Raw genomic sequence first — 20,712 nt, forward strand, 5'->3', positions numbered from 1 at the left:
GACTAATTAAATTTTGAAATTCTCAACGTTTTGACCCCTGCCAAGGATTCCAAATATAATCACGGCTGTATATTCATTAAATAAGTCACAAGAACTGTCAAAATGAAAAGATTGCTTAGTCAAATAAGACTGAGCCTTTTAAAGATGCAAAGAAACAAGATTCCATAACTTTGCTCGACAAGAACAGCTCCTTCACACATACTATCGAAAAGCAGATAAGAAAACCAGCCAATATAAATGTGACGTTACAATTAATCAACTTAATTACTTGTGGTTGTCTACACATAATTTACAAAGGTACATGGACTTACAACAAAGAACTCAAGTCAATTCAAGTTCAATAAAACCACCAATTATCATCTTAAAAATCGACCGTTACATCTTCAGCTTCACAATTGTTGAATGTCAAAAAAGACAAATATCCTTTTTTAGCTTTCTTCTTTTAACTGAGTGATAACAGCATACTTATTTTTGTATTGAACAAAAGTAAGCAATAAACAGTTGTTCTCGTTCCTATAGGTTGTGGCTCTGAGCAAAATGGCGATTCACCACTCCTGTTCCTCCGTGCACAAGCTGCATGACAGGTTCGTTTTTGTGTTTGGATCATACCAACGGTGTAAATACCAGTAAGAAAAAGACACTAAATGAAGATCTCAACCTCCATCTTTGCTATAATAAAAGGCATCATTCTACCTTACTATCACAAAGCTTACAACGGTAGAAGAACTTTCTATCTTTACCTTTTCTTGAATCGCTTTTTTCTCAGATGTCGGAACAGAAGGAAAATAACACAAGATCGCAGTGTGTTGAACAAACAGTCTAATCCTAAATCGATTGCCTTGATTCCTTTCTTTCATCTCTAAACTTCTTGTAGATGTCATCCTTGTAGAATTTCCAAGTTCGGAGCACCAAAATGAATGAAACAAAACAACCGAACATGGTTGCAGCAGAGATAATGAGAAAAGCTAATCTGTAACAATGGACGCCCTTGCAGGCTAAGTCTCTACCAGCTACATTTCTAAGACCGAAATCCATTTGCTTTCTAGCCTCTTGGTCGTATAAATAGCCAGCTACTTTCACATTGAAAATGTATGAACCAACTGGGCTAGCAATTCCACTAATGCTATATAAAGTTGCATAGTATTTCAAGCCAAATAATTCAGAAACAATGGCGAAAATCAGTGGCCATTGTGCTCCAAAGCAAAATCCAATTATCACAGAAGCAAAATAAACGGAGGTTGGGAGTCCAGAGGCAATTAGAAGATGGCCAAAGCAAGAGAGAAGAAGGACAAGAGTGAGGAACAAAGGGCGAGAGAAGTTATACTTCGTCCATAAGAATTCAGAAGCATAACCCGAAAATGCTCGACCGAGAAAGCCCCATATACTCACTAGAGAAGTGAAAGTAGAAATGGTATGAGTTGAGTAGCCAAGGGAGCTGCCTATCTGACCCAGGTTGTCCATTGCAGTCAAAGTCCCACCAGCCCCACAAATTGTGACAAAAAACAGAATTAACATATCTACACTGAAGATTGCTTGTAAAATGGTGTAGTCCTCTCCTCTTTCCGGCGGTCTGAACACATTTTCGAAGCAAGAACTTGGGTTGGCTAAAGCTGTATCAGTCGTTGGAAAACTTGAAGTTCTAGGCAATGGTAATTCATCTGGAGATTCGTCTGATGGAACCGGAAGCCAAGAAGTAACATCCACACCTTGCAATTTCCTTTTCCTAATGCCGAATTCTTCTCTTATAATAACAACAAGGGGAAGAAAAAGAAACGTTAGAAGAACAAACACACAACCCAAATACTGAATTCTAGTAAACATGAGCTCATTTTGGATAATAATCAAAATCATGAGGAAGCCAGCAAGACCAAGGGAAATGTAGAGCATAGAATAGAAATTTTTTAGATCATTGGATTTGAATGTGGGGTTCGCTTCCACTACTCTAACAATCCGAAGAAGCAGTAAAGAAACAGCAGTAGGCAGCCAAGCAATAAGCAATATAAAATCCTTCGAATCATCCCCATAAAAAGCATGATAAATCTGAGTCAAAATTGCCCCACTTAATCCAACAAACCCTTTCAATAAACCCAATACATAACCTCGATTCTGAGGGAAATTCTTCACAGAAGGTATCAAAGCCCCTGTATTGGCAAATGTCTGAGAATTTGCACCTAGGAATGTAAACAAACACATTGCAGGCAATTTGGGTTTGGGGATACGGTGGGTGACAGACAGCCAAATCATGAAATAGCCAAAGAAATTCATTACCCCACCGATGAAGAGAACAACCCAAGGCGGAGTAATTTCATTAATGAGACCGGAAAAGACTCCGACGTTGGAACCCAGATCCTTAAAGAAGCCGACGAGGTTGAGTGTGGTCTGATCGTAATTCAAGGAGGATTTGATGTCGGAGGAGTAAAGTGCGAACATGTAGGTGGCGCCGGAAACGGACATGATGAGTAAAGAAGCGAAGACGGTGAACCATCGGCCCAATAGAACTTGGACGGCGAAATTCGACATCTGCGATCGTCTTCTTTGCCCAGTCCTGATGCTGAATGTTGGGAATTGAATTAAAGATTTTAAAATGGTGGCCATGGAGGATTGATGGAGATAGTCTGAATTTTAGTGAAGTTCCACTTGGACTGAAGTGGAAATTGTGTTCACATGGTTGAGGTGGGAAAGCGAACGGAGGAGAAAACAAACTTAAGAAACGCTATCCTTATTTGGCGGATTGACTTTAAATCTAAATCGTCATCACTAATTTAACTAAATTGTTTATGTTTATTTAAAATTATGAATTTGGTCAAATTTTACTTTTACCATTACTTCAGATCAACGTTAAAAAACTTTGTATGCATGTGTTTGTTTATATTTCTTTAGCTCTCATCTCTTAATTATTTTGTTTTTGCTAGTATAAAAGTTGAATCCTTACTCAAAGTTTCGAAAACATAAACTACATTTTTTAGTTTTTGAAATTTGACTTGATTTTTTTAAAAACATAGATAAAAAGTGGATAAGAAAACAAGAAATTTAACGGTGAGGGTGGTTGTTTGTAGGCTTAATTTTCAAAAAACAAACCGGTTACTAAACGAGACATAAGTTTTCTACTGTTTTATTTTTTTATAAATTAAGCCTAAAAACACTCCATTTAACTTTAATTTTTTTATTTTGTTATCTACATTTTATCAATGGTCTTAGAATAACCGATCCAAAATTTTTAAAACTAAAAACGTAGTTAAAAAAATTATTTGTTTATTTAGATTTAGCTAAAAAAAATAATCCTTTGTATTTAAAAAAAATCACAATAAAGAAATCGAGAAGAAGTAAGTTTAATTTTCAAAATCAAAAATAAAAATCACCTCTAGTAACTATTTTATTCATTGTTTTTGGATTTGAAAACTATAACCCATTCAATTCTTCTTTTACCAAAACTTAATAATTAAGCCTACAATTGTATTTGATGTATAAGAAGGAGAGAGGAGAGTTCATAGATAACATTGATTAGTCTATTTGTTCACCGATCTTGCACAAATCTATTTAGTTATGTTTTGTGAGTGTTCAAATTTTCAATCTTAACTTACCATAAACAAAAGATTTATTTTTTCTAGTTAGAAAAAATCATTCACCTAAACTATGACTATAACAAAAGTTTAAAAGGAAAAGTAAATTCGTAAAAGTATTTTAAATTTACCGTAGAGGTAGGAGAAAGAGAATGTCTAATAAATTTTTTCTTTTTTCAAATCAAATTGACATAATAACTAAATAAATATTCAATATGTATAGTTTTATAAATTAGAATCATAAATTTTTCTCAATAACAATTTAGGAGAGTTTTATAGAACTAGAGAAGATTAATTTTAGTTATAAACTCCATAGATACTCTTTTCGAACTTTTCCCTAAATGTCATCGTAGGACTAAATTTGTATTTGTATTACAACCAAATTTGTGATTTAAAGTAATAAAAATGGAAGAATCTTGAGTTTCGAAAACATATATTATGAGAATTTTTTATTTGAAAATAATTTCTATTTCATTGTATAGATTTTGCAAAAATTAAAGAAAAAACAAGATCATTAAGTCCTTGTTGAGAAATTTTGTCGTTGATCGATGAAAAAGATGAATAACAATGCAAAATTAGAAAGCAAATCATAGTCGTCGTAAGTAATTATTCAAGCGGAAGAACTAAACTGCAACGTACAATCCGTCCTATTTGATGTTTCTGTTGTTCTAATATAATCTGAGGATCATTGACGAAATTACCAGACGATTGATCTTCATTTAATTCCATTTTCGGTTCCTTTTCCCGTTTCTGGAAGCTCGACTCTAACATCATCGTCATGTTCTTCAATCTTTAATTCCATCAGTTTACTTGAATTCTCCGATACAATTTCCCCTAGATCACCGGAGGATTTATCAACGATTGTCGGAACTGCTTCTTCTTCTTCTTCTTCTTGATCTTCTTCCTCTTCTTCTTCTTCTCCTCCGTCAGATGAAATTCCCGCTGCTCGCTGCAGTTTCTCGAAAAGAAACTCATCTTCTTTCACAAGAAACCTATCTTCTTCTTCATTTTCAAAAACTAATCGGACAACATAGTAAAAGTCTCCAGGAAAATATAAATTACAAATGCGATAACCGACAGGTTCTAGATTATCGTCACTCTGTTCATCCTCGAAAATTTCTTCATCGTAATCGTAGGAATGATCACTTTCTAATTCTTCTTCTTCTTGCTGCGAATCTTCATCAGACAATTCAAGCACTGGACCAAAAACTAATTTGACAAGATAATCATTGTCATCTTGCGAAAAGTATATGTCGAAAACACATTCGCCGTGTTCGTTCTCTTGGCCGCCGAAGATTTCTCCATTGTCTTCAAAGGAACAGGAAAGATATTGAATCTTGAAAGCGGCGTGATCGGAAGGCTGATTTCCAGCCAGGATATATCCATAAAGCAGACACATTGGCGGTGATTTAGGAATTTCTCTTAGACTTGTGTTGGCAGCAGGAAGAAAGTGATCGCCGTCGTAAACATTGGCCGGATGTAGGGCATTGGAGGGATCCATGGGAATTTCTCTTCGTCTTGTGTTGGCAGCAGGAAGAAAGTGATCGCCGTCGTCAACATTGGAGGGATCCATGGGAATTATATAATGTGGAGTGAGGCAACGTAGAACTGGAAACTAAAATGATTATGGCATCTGAGGCAATGGGGATACATATATTTATAGCCGGAGTTTATCCATAATTATTGCCTCTTAATAATATAAATCTTCTTTTCAAACCATATAACTGTTTAAGCATAAAAACTAAATTTTAATGTTTTGTAAAGGAAAAAAAGAAAAGAAGAAGAAGAAGAAGAAGAAGAAAACTTTTTATTTTTTTAATGTTCATTGTAGGCCAAATTTATAATTTCAAATATAAATTCTAACTATTTTGTAATAAAATGTTTAAATTGGAGTTTTGAAAAATTTTGGGAGAATAAGTTTTTTTATTGCAAAAGTGTGCCACGTACGAGTCAGACTTTTTTAATATTTTCATTTTGACTATGAGTTTGGAGTACATGTTGGAGATGTTAAGAGTACCTTCCATTCCATATAATATAGATAAATTACTCTGGAAACTCAGACTCTATATAACATAGATTGACTACTTCTTGCATCGTAAATTGGTTTTGAGATAAAATCTTATACTATAATCCATTAAACATAAACGATTATTCGGTCCAAGATAGGTGAACCCAAAAAGACAACATCTCGAGGGGCCTGTTGAAGATGTTAAGAGTCTCATATTGGAAAAAATAAGGAAACTCACACTTTGTATGATATAGATGACTACTTCTCTTATTGTTAATTGATTTTGAGATTAAACTTTCATACTATCAAACAGTATATCATAACCTTGATATATGATATAGATGATATTTGTTTTGGTTTAGTTAGACTCTGATGTCTATTTAATAATCAAAGTAGACCATACTTTTTAACGATAGAAATTGAATTTTAATTTTCACATATATTTGTAATTTGTAATTTTTTAGAGGTTAAATTAGACAAAATGAAACTGACCTTTGTAGTTTGTATAAAAAATATTTTTAAAAGTTAAAAAAATGTCTTTTACCCATAGTTTTGAATGAAAATCGTTAACGTTTTGTTTAAAAAATACTTATGAACTATCGAAAAGTTTAAATACTCTTAAACTTAAAAAAGTAAAAAAGAGAAGAAAAAAAACTCTCATTGATCAAAATTTTACCTCAACAAAAAATTTACTTGACTATTAACACAAAATAAATTGTAAACACAATTAATTTTAATAGTTAATTGTCAACTAAAAATCTATTTAACTATTAACACACCGTAATAGTTCGATAGATATATTAGTGTGAGATTTTTTTTTATTCGACTAACTATTGCTTTAGTATGTTTTAAGGGAAAAAATTATTTTAAATTTTTGTGGAATTTTATGAAATATGTTGTTTAATATATGGAAGTTTTAATTTTACAAAAAAATTTATTTCGATGGATATTTTTGAAAATTTTATAAAAAAAAGTTAAGAAAATATATTTAAATTAGCACATGAATATTTTATTATTTTAAAATAAGTAAACATGTCTATTATTTATATTAGTATCATTTTGATTTTAATTTTTAGTGATTTGTAGATTTTTGTATGATGTAATAAATTTTGTTTATTGAATAAAAGTACTGACATATCAATATAAATTTATTATATAGTTTTAACTTTAAAAAAAATCATTTTTTAATTTTAAATGCTACAAAATTTGTTGTAAAAACTGTATTAATGGAAATATTTTTAAACTTTATTTAAGTTTAAGAATAATTACAAGCTTTTCAACGCGTTTGTTCAAAACTAAAAGTAATGATTTTTTTACAGTTATTTTTGAAACTTTTGAAAATTTAGAAATAATTTTAACGCTTTGTGTTGAGTATTTCTCTTTTATAATTTAGGCTTTTTAAAATATCAAAATTAAGTAATGAGATATTTTAAGAGCGATGGACTGTTTCTTAGACATATAAATGTCTATACATAATCTATACAATAATAGTTATTAATCCATAGAAAGATTACAAAGTCATATTCCGGCCGTGAGTTCGTTTTGAGCTTCACATAGCATCGATCAAAGGACTTTCAATCCGTTTGATCAGCAGCAAAAGATCATTCAATCTCCATTCCTCTGCGAGAGAAAGACGAAGAAGAAGGAATCAATTCCAATATGTCTCGTAGCATTTCATACATAACTGGCACTCAGCTTCTCTCCTTCAAACGCCGGCCAAATGTTGCCATCATCGACGTTAGGTATAACCTTAGACCAAAATTCCTCTTCCGATTGACTTAGTTTGTGTTCCTTCATATATGTAAAATCTTGTTCTGTGATCTTACAGGGACGACGAGAGGAGTTATGATGGCCATATTGCTGGATCTCTGCACTTCGCTAGTGACAGTTTCTCTGATAAGATCTCTAAGCTTGTCCAAGAAGTGAAAGGGAAAGATACGCTTGTTTTCCACTGCGCTCTTAGCCAGGTTTTCGCTGAACGAAATTAATGCTTTTACATAGTCAATTTTCTTTGAATTACCTTCAATTTTGTGATTTTGACTTGTTCTATTAGGGTTTTTGTTTTAATCATCTCAAATTTCATTTCTCGTCAATTTCTTTGGTTGTTTAAAGGTTGAGCAGTATGGAATTCACATTTGGATTTATCGGATTTATAAGTACTTCAGTTATCTTTCTCTCTGTAATGTCATATTGATTTAGAGTTTTGTGAGTTTAGATACGTGACCTGCCTTTTACTTATGCGGTTGCTGATGTACTGCATCTGTTAATCTTTGGAGCAGAATTTGGGCTCAAACATGTATGAGCGCTGTCATTTATTCAAATTTTCTAGCATGCTTTGTATGTCTAATAGAATTGTCATTACTCATGATCAGACAAGTTATTTTTGTGATTTATAAGTTATTAATTTCTAATAGAATAATTGTCATTGTTCATGGGTGAATGGTAAAAGAAAGGTATAGAGGAGATCCTTGGGAATGGTTAAATAATTTGAGGAAATAGAGAAACATAGAAGTTCGTGGCTAAGAGTCTTGCTCTTCCTGAGTATCTGGTAAAGATGGGAGAATTCAGACCCTCGTTAGAGCTGTTAATCAGTTTAACCCAATAGAAGATAGAATAAAATGTCTTGGCACTTGAACTTGTCCTGCCAGTGTAGAAAATTTGAAGTACTACCATGGATACTCCTTCCATTTATTTCTTGCGATGTTAGTATCTTTATAAAAATGATGAGAGATCCCACCAACGTTAAATCCAAAGCATCCCTCCGTTGCTTTAACTTTTATTCAATGCCCGGGAATATAGGCATTTGGTCAATGCCAGTGCTTTAACTGCATTCATCCAAAGAGTTTTAGCTTTCCTTTAAATCTATATTTCTCTTCTCTCCTCTATTGTTTCTCCCCTCTTTTTGGTGTGTGTGTATGTCTCTCACTCTCCCTCTTCTTTTAACTTTCGTTTTTTCTATTATCACTGTCCTAGTTCTTTTTGTAACCACACTTCTTTTGTATAAAATCTAATTGAGGTAATTGGCTGATTCCTATTGAAAGAACCCTGATATATCGAGATCATACTTCATGCAGTTATGTATTCTTCCTATACTTCTCTAATGATCACCAACAGATAGTATTACCAGTATGTAGCTGCTTATTTTGAAAATGAAATTTCGAGAGTGGGATTAGAATAGCTGTTATAGCATACATCTAAGTTTATAATTTTTATATTCTCATTCTTGAAAATCTTGGTTTATGGTCGTGTGATCATTCGTTGGACAAAAAACATATTGTGGCCTGGGTGCTATATTTAGACTAGTACAGAGGTGCAAGCTAAGCTCTGGCCAAGTTCTCTCTTGAAAATTATTCGACACTGTCAAAGTTCAAGTAATCATATTATTTTAGAACTTGAAAGACAACTCTCCAATATCATAGGGTATTCCTATTCCCGCATTATTCATGGTTCTTGGATCCTATCCCACCTCTCCCATGATATTTGACCTTGTTTTCAGTTTTACATAAATTGTTTGGCTAAGGGCAAAATCTGTACTTTTGTTACGGGCATTTTCAAGAAACAATTTGAAGGAATACTCCGTCTTTCGATTGCATTTCCCAATCTGGATTTAGAGCCTTGATTACTGTTCATGCTTTTACTAACATTTCATTCATTTATATAGTATCTTGTCAAGTCCATGAAGAGCTCCACATTGTCCTTGAAAATATGGAACCTTTAGTTTTCCCTTCTCTAACTCCACCTTAGTTCTTCTTGTACTCTCTCTCTCATTTATTATTACCTCTGCATTTTCTGGCCATTTGTTGCCATGCTAATTATAAAACCACTAATTCTCCCAAAAACTTAAGCTAGTAGTTGAAGACAAATTTAATTATATATCACTAACACTAATTCTGACAATTGTTCTTGAATGAAGTTTATCGGTAGAAAATATTGACTAATACTTTATGTTTCCATACGAACATTAACTTTCATGTATATTTAATGGAGATGAGGAGAATTATAGGATAATTAGTATATTTAAACTTTTGTTTAGTTTTTTATTTAGATTAATCAGTGTTTAATTAGTAGTCTTATTTTCTTGTAAGGCTGTAAATAGGCCTGTTTAGTATAGTAATGGAAAGCTTTTGAATCTCCTTTTGAGTATAAAACTTCGTATTCATTTATTCAGAAACTTTGTATTCATTTAGAGAGTGTTTTTAAGGGATGAAGTTTCTTGGTTTGGCCATGAATTCGGCCTATTATTTTTTCCGGAGGCATCTTTATCATTTTTGCAAGATACTAAGGAAAAAGCTTATTATCTCATTTCTCTGAGACCCCTTCTGTTTATTCTCAGCTTTTACTTTGAGAGACTACGTTTTGTCACAAATCTTATTATATCCAAATGGTTTTTTTCTTCTTCTTGTAGGTTCGTGGCCCAAGTTGCGCAAGGAAGCTTGCCAACTATCTCGAGGGGATTAAGGAGGATGGTGGAATAAAAAACATTTGTGTTCTTGAACGTGGCTTCAATGGCTGGGAAGCATCTGGCCAACCCGTTTGTCGCTGCAACAACGTGCCTTGCAAGGAGGGGATATAGGATTCAGAAAATTCGTCAAAGATCACCATGGTTTTGAACAAGATCAAGGAGGGGATATGGTATGATATTGTTAAAAGAATGTGATTTCATAAATATGTGGAATGCTAAAGTTGCATTGTATATGTTCCCAGGATCCTTTTGCTACCATGGTGTTAGGATACTTCCTAACAAGAATCAATATATGAATTCACGAAGAACTACAATATTATTCAAGTCTATGGTACTTGGTACTCCTCTCTTGACAATAATACTCAAGACCTAACTACTCAACCACTCCCCCTTCTTCACTCCACCCACCTCGTATTTTCAACCACTCCTCCTAGTAACTGGCCTAATTATCTAATTACTCTTATACGGCTAATCTTATACTAATATTTGTATCTAACACATAGGTTGCATTTATAATTGGTCAAGTTGGTGCATGATATCATTTTACAACTAGGCCATCATGATGTTCATGTCTTCTACTTCTTTAAATTGTTTTAAAAAATAAACTTTATACACATATTTACATTGAATTTTGTTTATTATAGGAAAAAAAAGTTTGCGCAACAAAATTTGCCACCAAAATCTAAGTAGACTCCAAACTGGTAGTTTGAGCAGTCAGTTAGCATAGTTCGGTTTTGATTTTCACATTTACTTCATCGATTTATTGGTTTGCTTCCAATTTTTATAAAAATGAACCATTCACACCCTACCCAAACACAGAAAGCTTGGGGAGAAGACAATGGTATTATTCAAACCTTCTAACCTCACATTTGTTATATTTACCCTTCATTTCCAGTAGATATTTTTATCATGATATTTAAGAATTCAAAACTTTTCCTTGCTAGTTAGTGGAAGTGGCTTTATGACCATAGGTAATTTCAACTCGGCATTTTTTTGTTTTGCTTTGTTTTTTTGTATTTTCCATTTTCAACTTTAAAGCAGCCAAATGGTCGAGAAATGATACAAACTCTATAAAATAAGGACCCGTTGGCTTTCAATTCCAATTGACTAAACATAATACGTCAATTATTTTCCAATACAACAATTGATGGTTACAAAGAAAGAAACCACCAGCTAAGAGTTAAATGAATGCCTTGTAATGATAAGTTAGCAACTAGAAATAATGCTAGAGAAAGACCCTCTAAAACAAATCTTATGCCTAGAAATCAGTCATATTATCTCACAATTTGAGCAATCCTTGGTGAACATGAAGAAGGCCCTCCTTGGGTCAGCCTTGTATTATAAGACTTGCATTTGAGGCACTTGTGCGCCACAATGTGATAATTAACCTCTGATATCTCACTGCAGTCATTGCAAAGAATCCAAACCTGATCATAATACAAGAAGGAAAATTTTCAGTTCATAAAAAAAATCAGCAGTTTCTTTTGAGAAACCACACTTTGTTTTACGTTTACACCCAGTACTTTACCATTTTATGTTGGTACATTTGTGGCATCGGCGTTGATGCAACCTGAGATTTTAAGTGAATATATGTTAGGATCATGTGAATGTTGTCACTTGTTATTACTTTGATTAGTTTATAAGGGTTCGAACCTCGTGATCGAGTTTCTCCCATACGCTCGACATATCGCAATAGGATTTTGAGCAAACAGGGCAGGTGTATCTGCAGATACAAAGCAATGGTTTTGGTAATTCATTTAAATGATCGTAAAGAACAAAAAGGATTTTATGTAGCAAAAAGAAGAGATGAACTAACTGTAAACGTTGCTCCATCTCCTTCACACATTCTAAATGAATAGTGTGTCCACATGGCAAAACGGAAATGTCGCTCATTGTATCGAAAAGAAACTGCAGGAACGGATGGTTGATTATGTTATTGACATAGAACATTTCATATTGATAAATGACATGTATAAACATCACAAAATAATTTCTTGTTTTGAAATTTCACCTCAAAGCAAACAGGACAGTTGTGGTGCATTGCCTTTTCCACACAATTGTGGGAGTTCTCCATCAGTTTTGAATAGCAACAACCTAAAAAGATGAAGAAACTTCCGAATTGAGTGGCTGGAAAAGTAGAGAGCTCTAAGAAGTTGAATCATAAAAACTGTTCCGAAGTTCTTACCACACTTTTTGCAGTGGAAAAAGTTGTCCTCACCTCCAACTCTGCAAAGCGAGAAAGAAAGAAATCTTTAAACTGCATCTAATAAATTGTGAAAGCTACGGAGAAAGGAAGATAAATGCATAAATATACAAAGATGTTCAAGGAAATGGTTTGGACCTGCAAATACCACATTCATTACAATGGTACTGCTTCTTTGAAACCTAGCAAAACAGTTTCAAGTCACCAAAAAATTTAAGATCAGGAAACTAATAATATAGATCGAAGTTAATTAGATGATGTTGATAGAAGCCTACATCATCATCAAAGAACTTGCACTTTGCGCAAAAGTACTTTCCCATACAAACTCCACATTGAATACAATATTGTCGCACCTAAAAGAAGTAAGAAAAGATAGTTAGTTGTCTTCCCCATATTTTTAGGTGACGGAGGCTTTGAAGGAAAGAACTTACATCTTGTTCTGTGCCACACAAGGAACAGATGACCTGTAGAGAGATACAAAACAAGAACTCATGAATTATAATTTATATTTATAGAAAATTTAAAGGTCTTTCTAAATACTCTCTCTATTTCTTTGTTATGCAATCTCCTCCTAAACGTTTTTAAGATCCTAGCAAAATTGAACTTGAAACTGATCTGAATCAAAAAACCAAGGATAAAACACGAATTCAGAAGCTAAGTGGAACATGAAGCTTAATTGATACTTGAAAGGAAACTTACTTTTTCCATATCCTGGCGAGGAATGTCGTGGCGTAAGAGAGGATCCACATCTAATGAATTCTGCATAAAGAGCATCAATGGGAAGCTTCATGAATCCAATTTCTCAATATATATATATATATGAAAATAACAATCAATCAGAAGCCAACCTTAGCTTCATTGTGACAATGTCTGCAATCAAATATTTCATTGCAACAAGGAGCTCTAATCTTACACCTCCTTCTATAATGAGAACACCTTCGAATTATAAACCAAATAAATAAGAAATCTCCCACGCAAAACCTCTACGAAAAAAACACTAATAGTCATTTCGAAATCAATTTAGACACTGTTTAAGAATGGTGAACTACCCGAAGCTGCCATATCCGAGATCGATCGATGACATGTCGCCATTTGGGGAAATCCAAGCCTCCATTTCGCACTCCATCATCATCAGAAAAAATCTCCTGAAAATCAAAAGCACAAGCTAGCATGAGCGAAAAATTAAAGAATTCAACCAAAAAATGAGGTGAAAAGTGGTTGAAAAATAGGAGAAGAAAAGGGACGGACCCCTGTAACAACAACAAAAGGAACAAAGTTTCCAACAGCGGAAAATTTCAAATGGTAATATAATTAAAATTCCTTAAGGTATCATTATTCAATTCCGTTTTAGAGGTACTGATTAAACTATCCGCTTCGGAGAGGGATCTCGCCGGAGGAGAAGGAGAAGGAAGAGCAGATTTTCAGTTCATAGAAAATATCAGAGAAGTGGGTGTGAAATTCCAAAAGTACCCTTCAAAAGTTCTGGCCGCCGCCGTGTTTTTATTGTACGTAAATCAATGACGAGGCGACACGCCAACGTGATTCCCTTTTACTCTTTTATTCGAAAAATTAACGAAACGGCGTCGTTTGAAGTGTCACGTTTTGTTTTCTTTATAATATTTGTAATATGAATTGTCATAATGTTTTTCTATTCATTTGATACTTTCGAAACCTTCGGAGAAGAATAATTTAAATTAAGATGATTTGAATTAATTTTCATGTTGTTATTATTTCAGTGCCTTAATATAATTCTCAAATTTTTATGAGATTAATTAATCGACTAGTCTCTAACTTTTTATTATGATATTTATAAGTCTATTGCACTCTTTATACTTTCTAAGTTTCTATTATTCTTAAAAAAATTATTTTATAATAATCGTATTTTAGAATGCGATTGAAATAAATTTTAATTTTGTAATAATTGTATTTAAAATGTGATTGAAATGATAGGGGTGAATATTACATTCTTCCTATTCTCCTATCCATAAATAATTTTTTTTCCCTTGAAAAACAGTGGTCTTCTTCACAACTCCATATACACCCCCAGGTTTTTTCCATACTAAAATAAACAAACAATAGAACACATATAATTATAGAGACAAAAGTTGTGTATTTAAACCAAAATCCTCAATAATCCTTCAAAAGGGAGAAAAAAAAAGTAAATTACAAATTTAGCCCCAAATACAAATTTAGTTTAACGAATGAAGAGAAGAATAGAATTGAATAGAAAGTTGGATATATTGGTCATTTACCACCTTGGGTCACGCTCACTTACCAGAAATGAGAGAATATTCTTAAAAGGGCAGCGTTTCAATGGAGGAAGCTCCGATCAGGAAATGAAAAGAGAAAAAGATAAAAGAAGTAATGTAGTAATGGTAAGTAAGAATATAATGGATTTGAATATATATAGAGCGATGAATGTGGATAAGTGGATAAGTACAGAACAACAGGATTTGGATTTCCGGAGACATCCAGATTGAATCGGGTTCGATATATTCTATTGCGGTAGGTGCGTTTTTCAATTTTAATGGCTTTTGATTAAGATGTTTCTTTTAAAAGTTTAAAGTGAATGTATGATCGATATTCATTTTTGTCTTTTTAAGTTGCCAGTAAGCTGTCATATAAGATTGGTGGGTTGAAATATTATCGATGTAACAAAATAGCACGATTTATTATATGTGATAGAGATATTTAATATTAGTTTTGTGTCAAAAGAAATGATCCTAGAAACGTTGGACATGTGACCAAATTTTCATTCACATTTTCTGTTCATGGGGTTTAGGGTTTTGTAGAATGAGAATGAGCTATTGTGAGTATAGTGCATGTTTATTTGTTCACTTAGTTTCAATATTATAGCATTTTTGTTGAATTTTACTTTGGTATTTAAAGTTTTTTTTGTATCGGTAGTTGAGTTAAACTTAGTTAGAAATGGAAAATTTTAAAATATTTTCTTTATATAAAAAACCCAGTGAAAGCTAATCAATTATAGTTTTTTAATTCTTAAAATGATCATTTTGTTCTATATATGTATCTTGATGCTGTTTTAATTAGAGTACTTTGGTATCTTTTAATGTCCAATTTGAATATATAAACTTTTATTATATCTTAGGTTAAAAGTATTTTAATTTTTTTAAAACCTTTAAGTTCTTATTTTTAGTAAATCTTATATTTAATCGTTTGATAATCATAATCATTTGATTTTCATGTAAAGAAATACAAATATGTGAAAATATTTTAAAAACAGGTACACAGTGAAAATGCTAATAATAAAAAAAAAAGTAATGAATAAAATTAAATTTAGTGGGTAGGAATTCAATTTAAAGCTTAGAAATTAAAATTAGACATTTGAAAGTATAAGTACTAAAATCGAACAAATTCTGGATATATGAACTAAAATGATATTTTAATCTAAATCTTAAATTTAGTCACTCGAAAGTTAAATATTATCAGATTCACGCAAGAAAATATGATATGTTATTTGGAAGTATTTAGATTAAAATTTAACAAATTTCAAAGTATAACAATAAAAAAGGTTATATCAAATTAAATTGAAACAAAATTCAAAACTATGAATCTAAATTTTCTTATTCACAATTCCAATTCTTTTATTCGACGAGTGCAAGACCAAAGGAAGATATCGTGCTAATTTTGAGAAGTACAATCAACATCAACAATTTGTATTGTGATCGTGTTAAAGTTACTTTCAAAGCTACAGTATCCATGTTACAACATCTTCATTATGAATATGTTATAAAATGTAGATTAAATTTAAAACTTGGAGTAATTCAACCAACTCAAAATTACCTAAATGATAATTAAAAAAAAAAAGAAAACAATTGGGTTTTTTCTTTAAAAGTTATTTTGGGCTAAAATTAATTGTGTTTGAAAAGGTGTGTGTAGTGATGTTTAGAATATTTTTCAACCTAAGTTTGGTACATCAACAAACGTGTTGCTTTTTTCTCTTATCATCTTGGTATGTGTTTGTGGAGACCAACTTTTAAAATAATAAAAGTGATCAATATTCTTTTCCTTTTTCTTTTCTAAATAACCCCTATATATATATATATATATTCAATAGATATTTGTTTTTCTTTTTAAATTCATGACGATTGATGACGTGATTTTTCGTCGGATATAACTTAACTAATATCTATACATGTTAATCTCAAATATATTATTTTAAACTATAAAATTATTAGACTTTATTAGATAACATCAATATTTAAAAAAATTGTTAGTCATATAAACTATTCTATTATTAATAGATTGCTATAACAATTAGATTTAAGTTTTAAGTTTGGTTCTATTTATAAATTATTTTCAATTATAATATAGTGCTATAAACCTTTAGAAAAGAATATTTCTAATCACAGTGAAAAAAAGAAAAACCTAGAATGAAAAGGCACATGAAAAGGAACCCAAGAAACTTTTGATAGCATGTGCATGGTCCAAATTATGCAACATCATACCAACTTTAGTTTTGTTGAATTGGTTCTTTCCTCTAACGTTATTTATCCTTTTGTTATATATTTTTTTTATTTTTTTACTTTCGGTTTTTTTAGGTTAAAATTAATATTTATTTGTTCTATGACGTTTTAAAACGAACCATTTAATCTTCCAATGGTTCTAAATAGTTTTACTTGTCAACGTGCATCGATCAATGAAGAATGCTAACGGACACACATTTTATTTCCATCTTATGTGTCTACTTCGTTCAGATCTTGTTTCTTTGTTCTTCTAGATGAAGGGAGAGTTACTTCTTCTCGATAGATCTGAACAGTTTGAATTTCAGGACTAGAAAAAAGAATAAAAGGAAGAGGAGAAGGAGAAGTAGAAGAAAAAAAAAGTTATGACTTCGATTTAGATTTGTACAAACACATGTACCAGAAGTTTGTATTATATATAGAGTTTTTTCTCCTGTACTCATTCCTTGTTGAACAACACAACCAGTAGAAATTACCCCATTCCTTTAAACATATAGTAACACACACACACATATATCTTTGTTCTCTTATGATCAGTTGAATTATTGTTCTTTTAACCATCAATATTTCATGTTTCTGAACAAGTTGAAGAAAACCCCCCAATATCTTAAACTGCCTCTTAATTCATCAGAAAAATCAAAGCTAAAGAAATAGAATGAAGGAGCTGAGAGAGAATGGAAGAGAGGCATGGGAGGCTTGATGGCGTTCTTCATATCTGAACGAAGAAGGAGAGAATGGAAACTAAAATGATGGTTACCACTAGTCAACTAACACTTAGTAGCTTTAAGGACCACTTAGAACTATTAATTCTCGAATATTTAGTTATCAAAGTGTTCATTTTAAAAGTTCAAATATCAAATAAACATCAACTTTAAACTTCCATCAAAAGTGAATTTTGTCATTTTTTTTTTCATATAGTTAAAATCTAAGAATGGATCGCACATGCTTCAACTTCGTAAAAGTTAAATAAAATTATTCTGTATTTTTACAAGTCTATGTCCAGCCAATATATAGAATATTGTATAATTTTTTATTTTTTTTGGATAAGAGGGTGATACGATATCAATTTAATCAAAACATAGTATAAAATGTATAACATAAATCTACTTTTTGAGATATATAAATACTAAAATTTTAATATATTAAGATGATTATTTTTATATAAAAAAAATTGTGAATGCAACGTTATTAACCTCTTCAAAATCATAATAACAATAGTGATTTTGATGTGCAAAATAAACATTAATTGCTTTTTATTCATCATTAAATTAAAGATTTATGAAGAAAAAAAACAAAAGAAAAAATCAACACACACAGCCAACAAAAAATGGATTCTTTTTTCTTTTACTTTTACTTCTTTTTTCTAATAGTAAAAATATATATTGTAAGATTTTTGGATAGGTATAGATACCTATAATGTAATTGGAAAATTCCAACCACAAAAAAGTGACTGCAAAAATAGAAATAAGTGTTATCCAAAGTTAAAGAAGAAGAAAAAAAAGTAGAAAAAGAGAAAGATATTCTGCTTTTTGTAAGGAAGAGGAGTTATTCATCTTAATCTCATCAATCAACAAATATTTCATTAATTAATAAATCAAAACTCTCAATCTAACTACTCTAACGTACTCTAGTGTTGTTGAATGGATAAGAAAAAAAGATTTGCACAAGTGAAATAAGCACTATTAGAAAATGGGTTTTAACGCAAGAGTTTCAACGACACAATTTTCTTGTCGAAGATAGGCTATTTAACGACACTTTAAACTGTCTAGTAAATTGTGAAATTATGGGTTTAAAGTGTAATGAATTGATAAGATGTATACAATTTATATTTTCTTATAGTGGGACACATAAGTCAAACAAATATTAGGTTTACAAGTTCTTGAATCGAATCCACGTACTTTTAATTGTCAATTTAAACAAGGAATAAAATCGAAAAAGAAGATAACTATTAAAGAAAAGAGAGTGAAAAGGTGGGAAGAATTGGTCCAATTCTTTCCCTTTATCTATATCTATCCTAATGAGTTGCATGCTCACATGTGTTGATGCCTTTTTACCTTTACATGATTTTCAAAAGGGATGGAAGAAAAATCTTGTCCAAAAAATATCATTCTTATCTATTTTAACTTTAAAATAAAAATTACATCATTTTATATTGAAATTTAATTCAAATGATAATTTTAAAATTATTTATACATTTTTAAAACAACATCATTTTAAAATAATTGCTTTTAACTTTACTCAATCTAAACAAAGGGTTAACCTAATAAGTAAAAAAGAAAAAGAAATGACTTATAAAGAGTCAAAAGAAAATATGTGTATTTTTCGTGATGTTGGAACATAATTCCTCTCATCGTTAAAAAGTTTGATATAAAGGAAGGAGTCATTCAACAAATATATGCTTTATATAGTGTGAAATAGAAAATCGATGATGTTTATAATAGGTATCTGAATACTCCACTCTAATTTTTTTAGACCTATCATTATAGAATGCGAAATAAAAAATTAACTTTAGTCATAAAATCAACGTTATGATAGAAAGGGTGTCTATTCATTGAAAAGTAGCTACAAACGCTTTTAATGTGGATTCTACAATGAAAAAAAATATATATACCTAAATTAGAGTTTTAAACTATATCACACGTAAATTTTTATATAAATATAAAAGTTAAAATAGATAATTTACCAGAACTTTGGAAGTGCAAAAACACCACAGGTAAAATTACAAAGCTACGTTTGAAAATTCTCAACAAAAAATTTTAAATAATAATTATTTTAAAGTCAAGAATCGTCTAACTAAGAGATAACGACTATCCTCATTATTCACATTGCCTCCTCATAAGCATGTAGAGCTCATTCAAAATAAAGAACCTCCTCGTAAGCATGTAGAGCTCATTCAAAATAAAGAATCTTGGTTTGAAAACCAAAAGATATCTAGACTTATCTATATATATATAAAAAGATAAAGTATATATATTGCAACAAATTAGAATATTCTAATTTGATAGTATTTTTTGGAATAAAATCCATAGGTGAAGGAGAAGAAATTTGCCAGAATGCTCCACATTTTTGTTCTTTTGACAATTTTTAAAATGGAAGTCAGAAATTTGTTGGTATCATCAATACCAATTTCCTATATAAAAGAGTTTAGATCCAATTTCATCTTTTGATATTTGGGCTTCACCCTTTTCCCTCTTGGACTATCATGACTCTATTTGTAAATTACATTTCTGTCTTTGACCCATCTAAACCAATACCATTCTATAAGGGCTTTAGGACCCATTTTCTACCTGCTTTTTTTTACTTCCAAAAATAATAAAATCATATGTCTCTACCTTTTTTTAATTATCTTATGATAATCATATGATATTACTAATTATTTGATATATTCGCAATATGCAAAAGAGCGTTATGGACTGTTTTATTTTTCTAAATGTTTTTGTCATTTTTTCTCTTTATTAATTATTTTCAAACTAATATTAAAATTTCTATATATTGTTCCTCCATTTGGAGTTTACCGTTGTTTTATTGAGAAAATTTTATTGTTAAATTTTTTCACATAAATCATTAAATTATTTTAAGAAATTATATTTATTAAGTTTTTGTTGATATTATACAAACATTTTCCAAGAAAATAATTTGTTTATATTATTGAAATTATACAATATATAATTGGAGTATAAAATAACAAACTTTAACAATTAGGCAAACACATGGATAGTTGAAAAGGAAATGATATTATGAAAGCCACATGAGAAAAGACCAAACTCGTTAATATCTTGTGAAGAAAGAAACCATAGTATGGGTCTAGTACTCACTTAATGCCTACTGCTTTTGCTATATATATATATATATTATATATATATATATATATATATATATATATATATGCAAAGAGAGATATTAAGTCTCAAACACAATAACAATGAGTTCGAATATGTTTACGTAGTAAAGTTGAAATAAGTTTGAAAACAGTGTATTAGATGAACTCTTTCTTT

General features: G+C 31.0%; 3 protein-coding genes across 7 annotated transcripts; 1 reads left to right on the forward strand and 2 right to left on the reverse strand.

Moving 5' to 3' along the window:
• Window positions 1-145: 145 nt before the first annotated feature.
• On the reverse strand, window positions 146-2,717 carry LOC101203981. Its single transcript, XM_004143315.3, has one exon. The coding sequence runs from the start codon at window positions 2,593-2,595 to the stop codon at window positions 826-828; it is 1,770 nt and encodes a 589-aa protein (XP_004143363.2). The 5' UTR covers window positions 2,596-2,717; the 3' UTR covers window positions 146-825.
• A 4,289-nt stretch (window positions 2,718-7,006) lies between these two features.
• On the forward strand, window positions 7,007-10,414 carry LOC101204226 (dual specificity phosphatase Cdc25). 2 transcript variants are annotated; one of them, XR_969844.2, is made up of 4 exons: window positions 7,007-7,310; window positions 7,397-7,535; window positions 9,974-10,200; window positions 10,273-10,414. XR_969844.2 is itself a non-coding variant. In XM_011659372.2 (3 exons), the coding sequence occupies exons 1-3, from the start codon at window positions 7,228-7,230 to the stop codon at window positions 10,139-10,141; spliced, it is 390 nt and encodes a 129-aa protein (XP_011657674.1). In that variant the 5' UTR covers window positions 7,007-7,227; the 3' UTR covers window positions 10,142-10,389. The 2 variants fall into 2 exon arrangements, 1 of the variants encoding a protein (XP_011657674.1); XM_011659372.2 differs by having other exon boundaries at window positions 9,974-10,389.
• A 673-nt stretch (window positions 10,415-11,087) lies between these two features.
• LOC101203488 (E3 ubiquitin-protein ligase RZFP34) lies at window positions 11,088-14,650 on the reverse strand. Of its 4 annotated transcripts, none has more exons than XM_031887753.1 (13): window positions 14,509-14,650; window positions 13,283-13,378; window positions 13,082-13,154; window positions 12,933-12,992; window positions 12,665-12,697; window positions 12,509-12,586; window positions 12,372-12,415; window positions 12,216-12,256; window positions 12,042-12,124; window positions 11,847-11,938; window positions 11,684-11,753; window positions 11,559-11,600; window positions 11,088-11,457 (listed from the first exon to the last, which is right to left on the reverse strand). In XM_031887753.1, the coding sequence occupies exons 2-13, from the start codon at window positions 13,363-13,365 to the stop codon at window positions 11,305-11,307; spliced, it is 852 nt and encodes a 283-aa protein (XP_031743613.1). In that variant the 5' UTR covers window positions 13,366-13,378; window positions 14,509-14,650; the 3' UTR covers window positions 11,088-11,304. The 4 variants fall into 4 exon arrangements, with proteins under 4 accessions (XP_031743613.1, XP_004143281.1, XP_031743612.1 ...); XM_004143233.3 differs by having other exon boundaries at window positions 13,082-13,169; XM_031887752.1 differs by lacking the exon at window positions 14,509-14,650 and adding an exon at window positions 13,482-13,825.
• Between the last annotated feature and the right edge of the window lie 6,062 nt (window positions 14,651-20,712).

Source organism: Cucumis sativus, chromosome 6, assembly GCF_000004075.3.
Source record: "Cucumis sativus cultivar 9930 chromosome 6, Cucumber_9930_V3, whole genome shotgun sequence".
Classification (NCBI taxonomy): domain Eukaryota; kingdom Viridiplantae; phylum Streptophyta; class Magnoliopsida; order Cucurbitales; family Cucurbitaceae; genus Cucumis; species Cucumis sativus.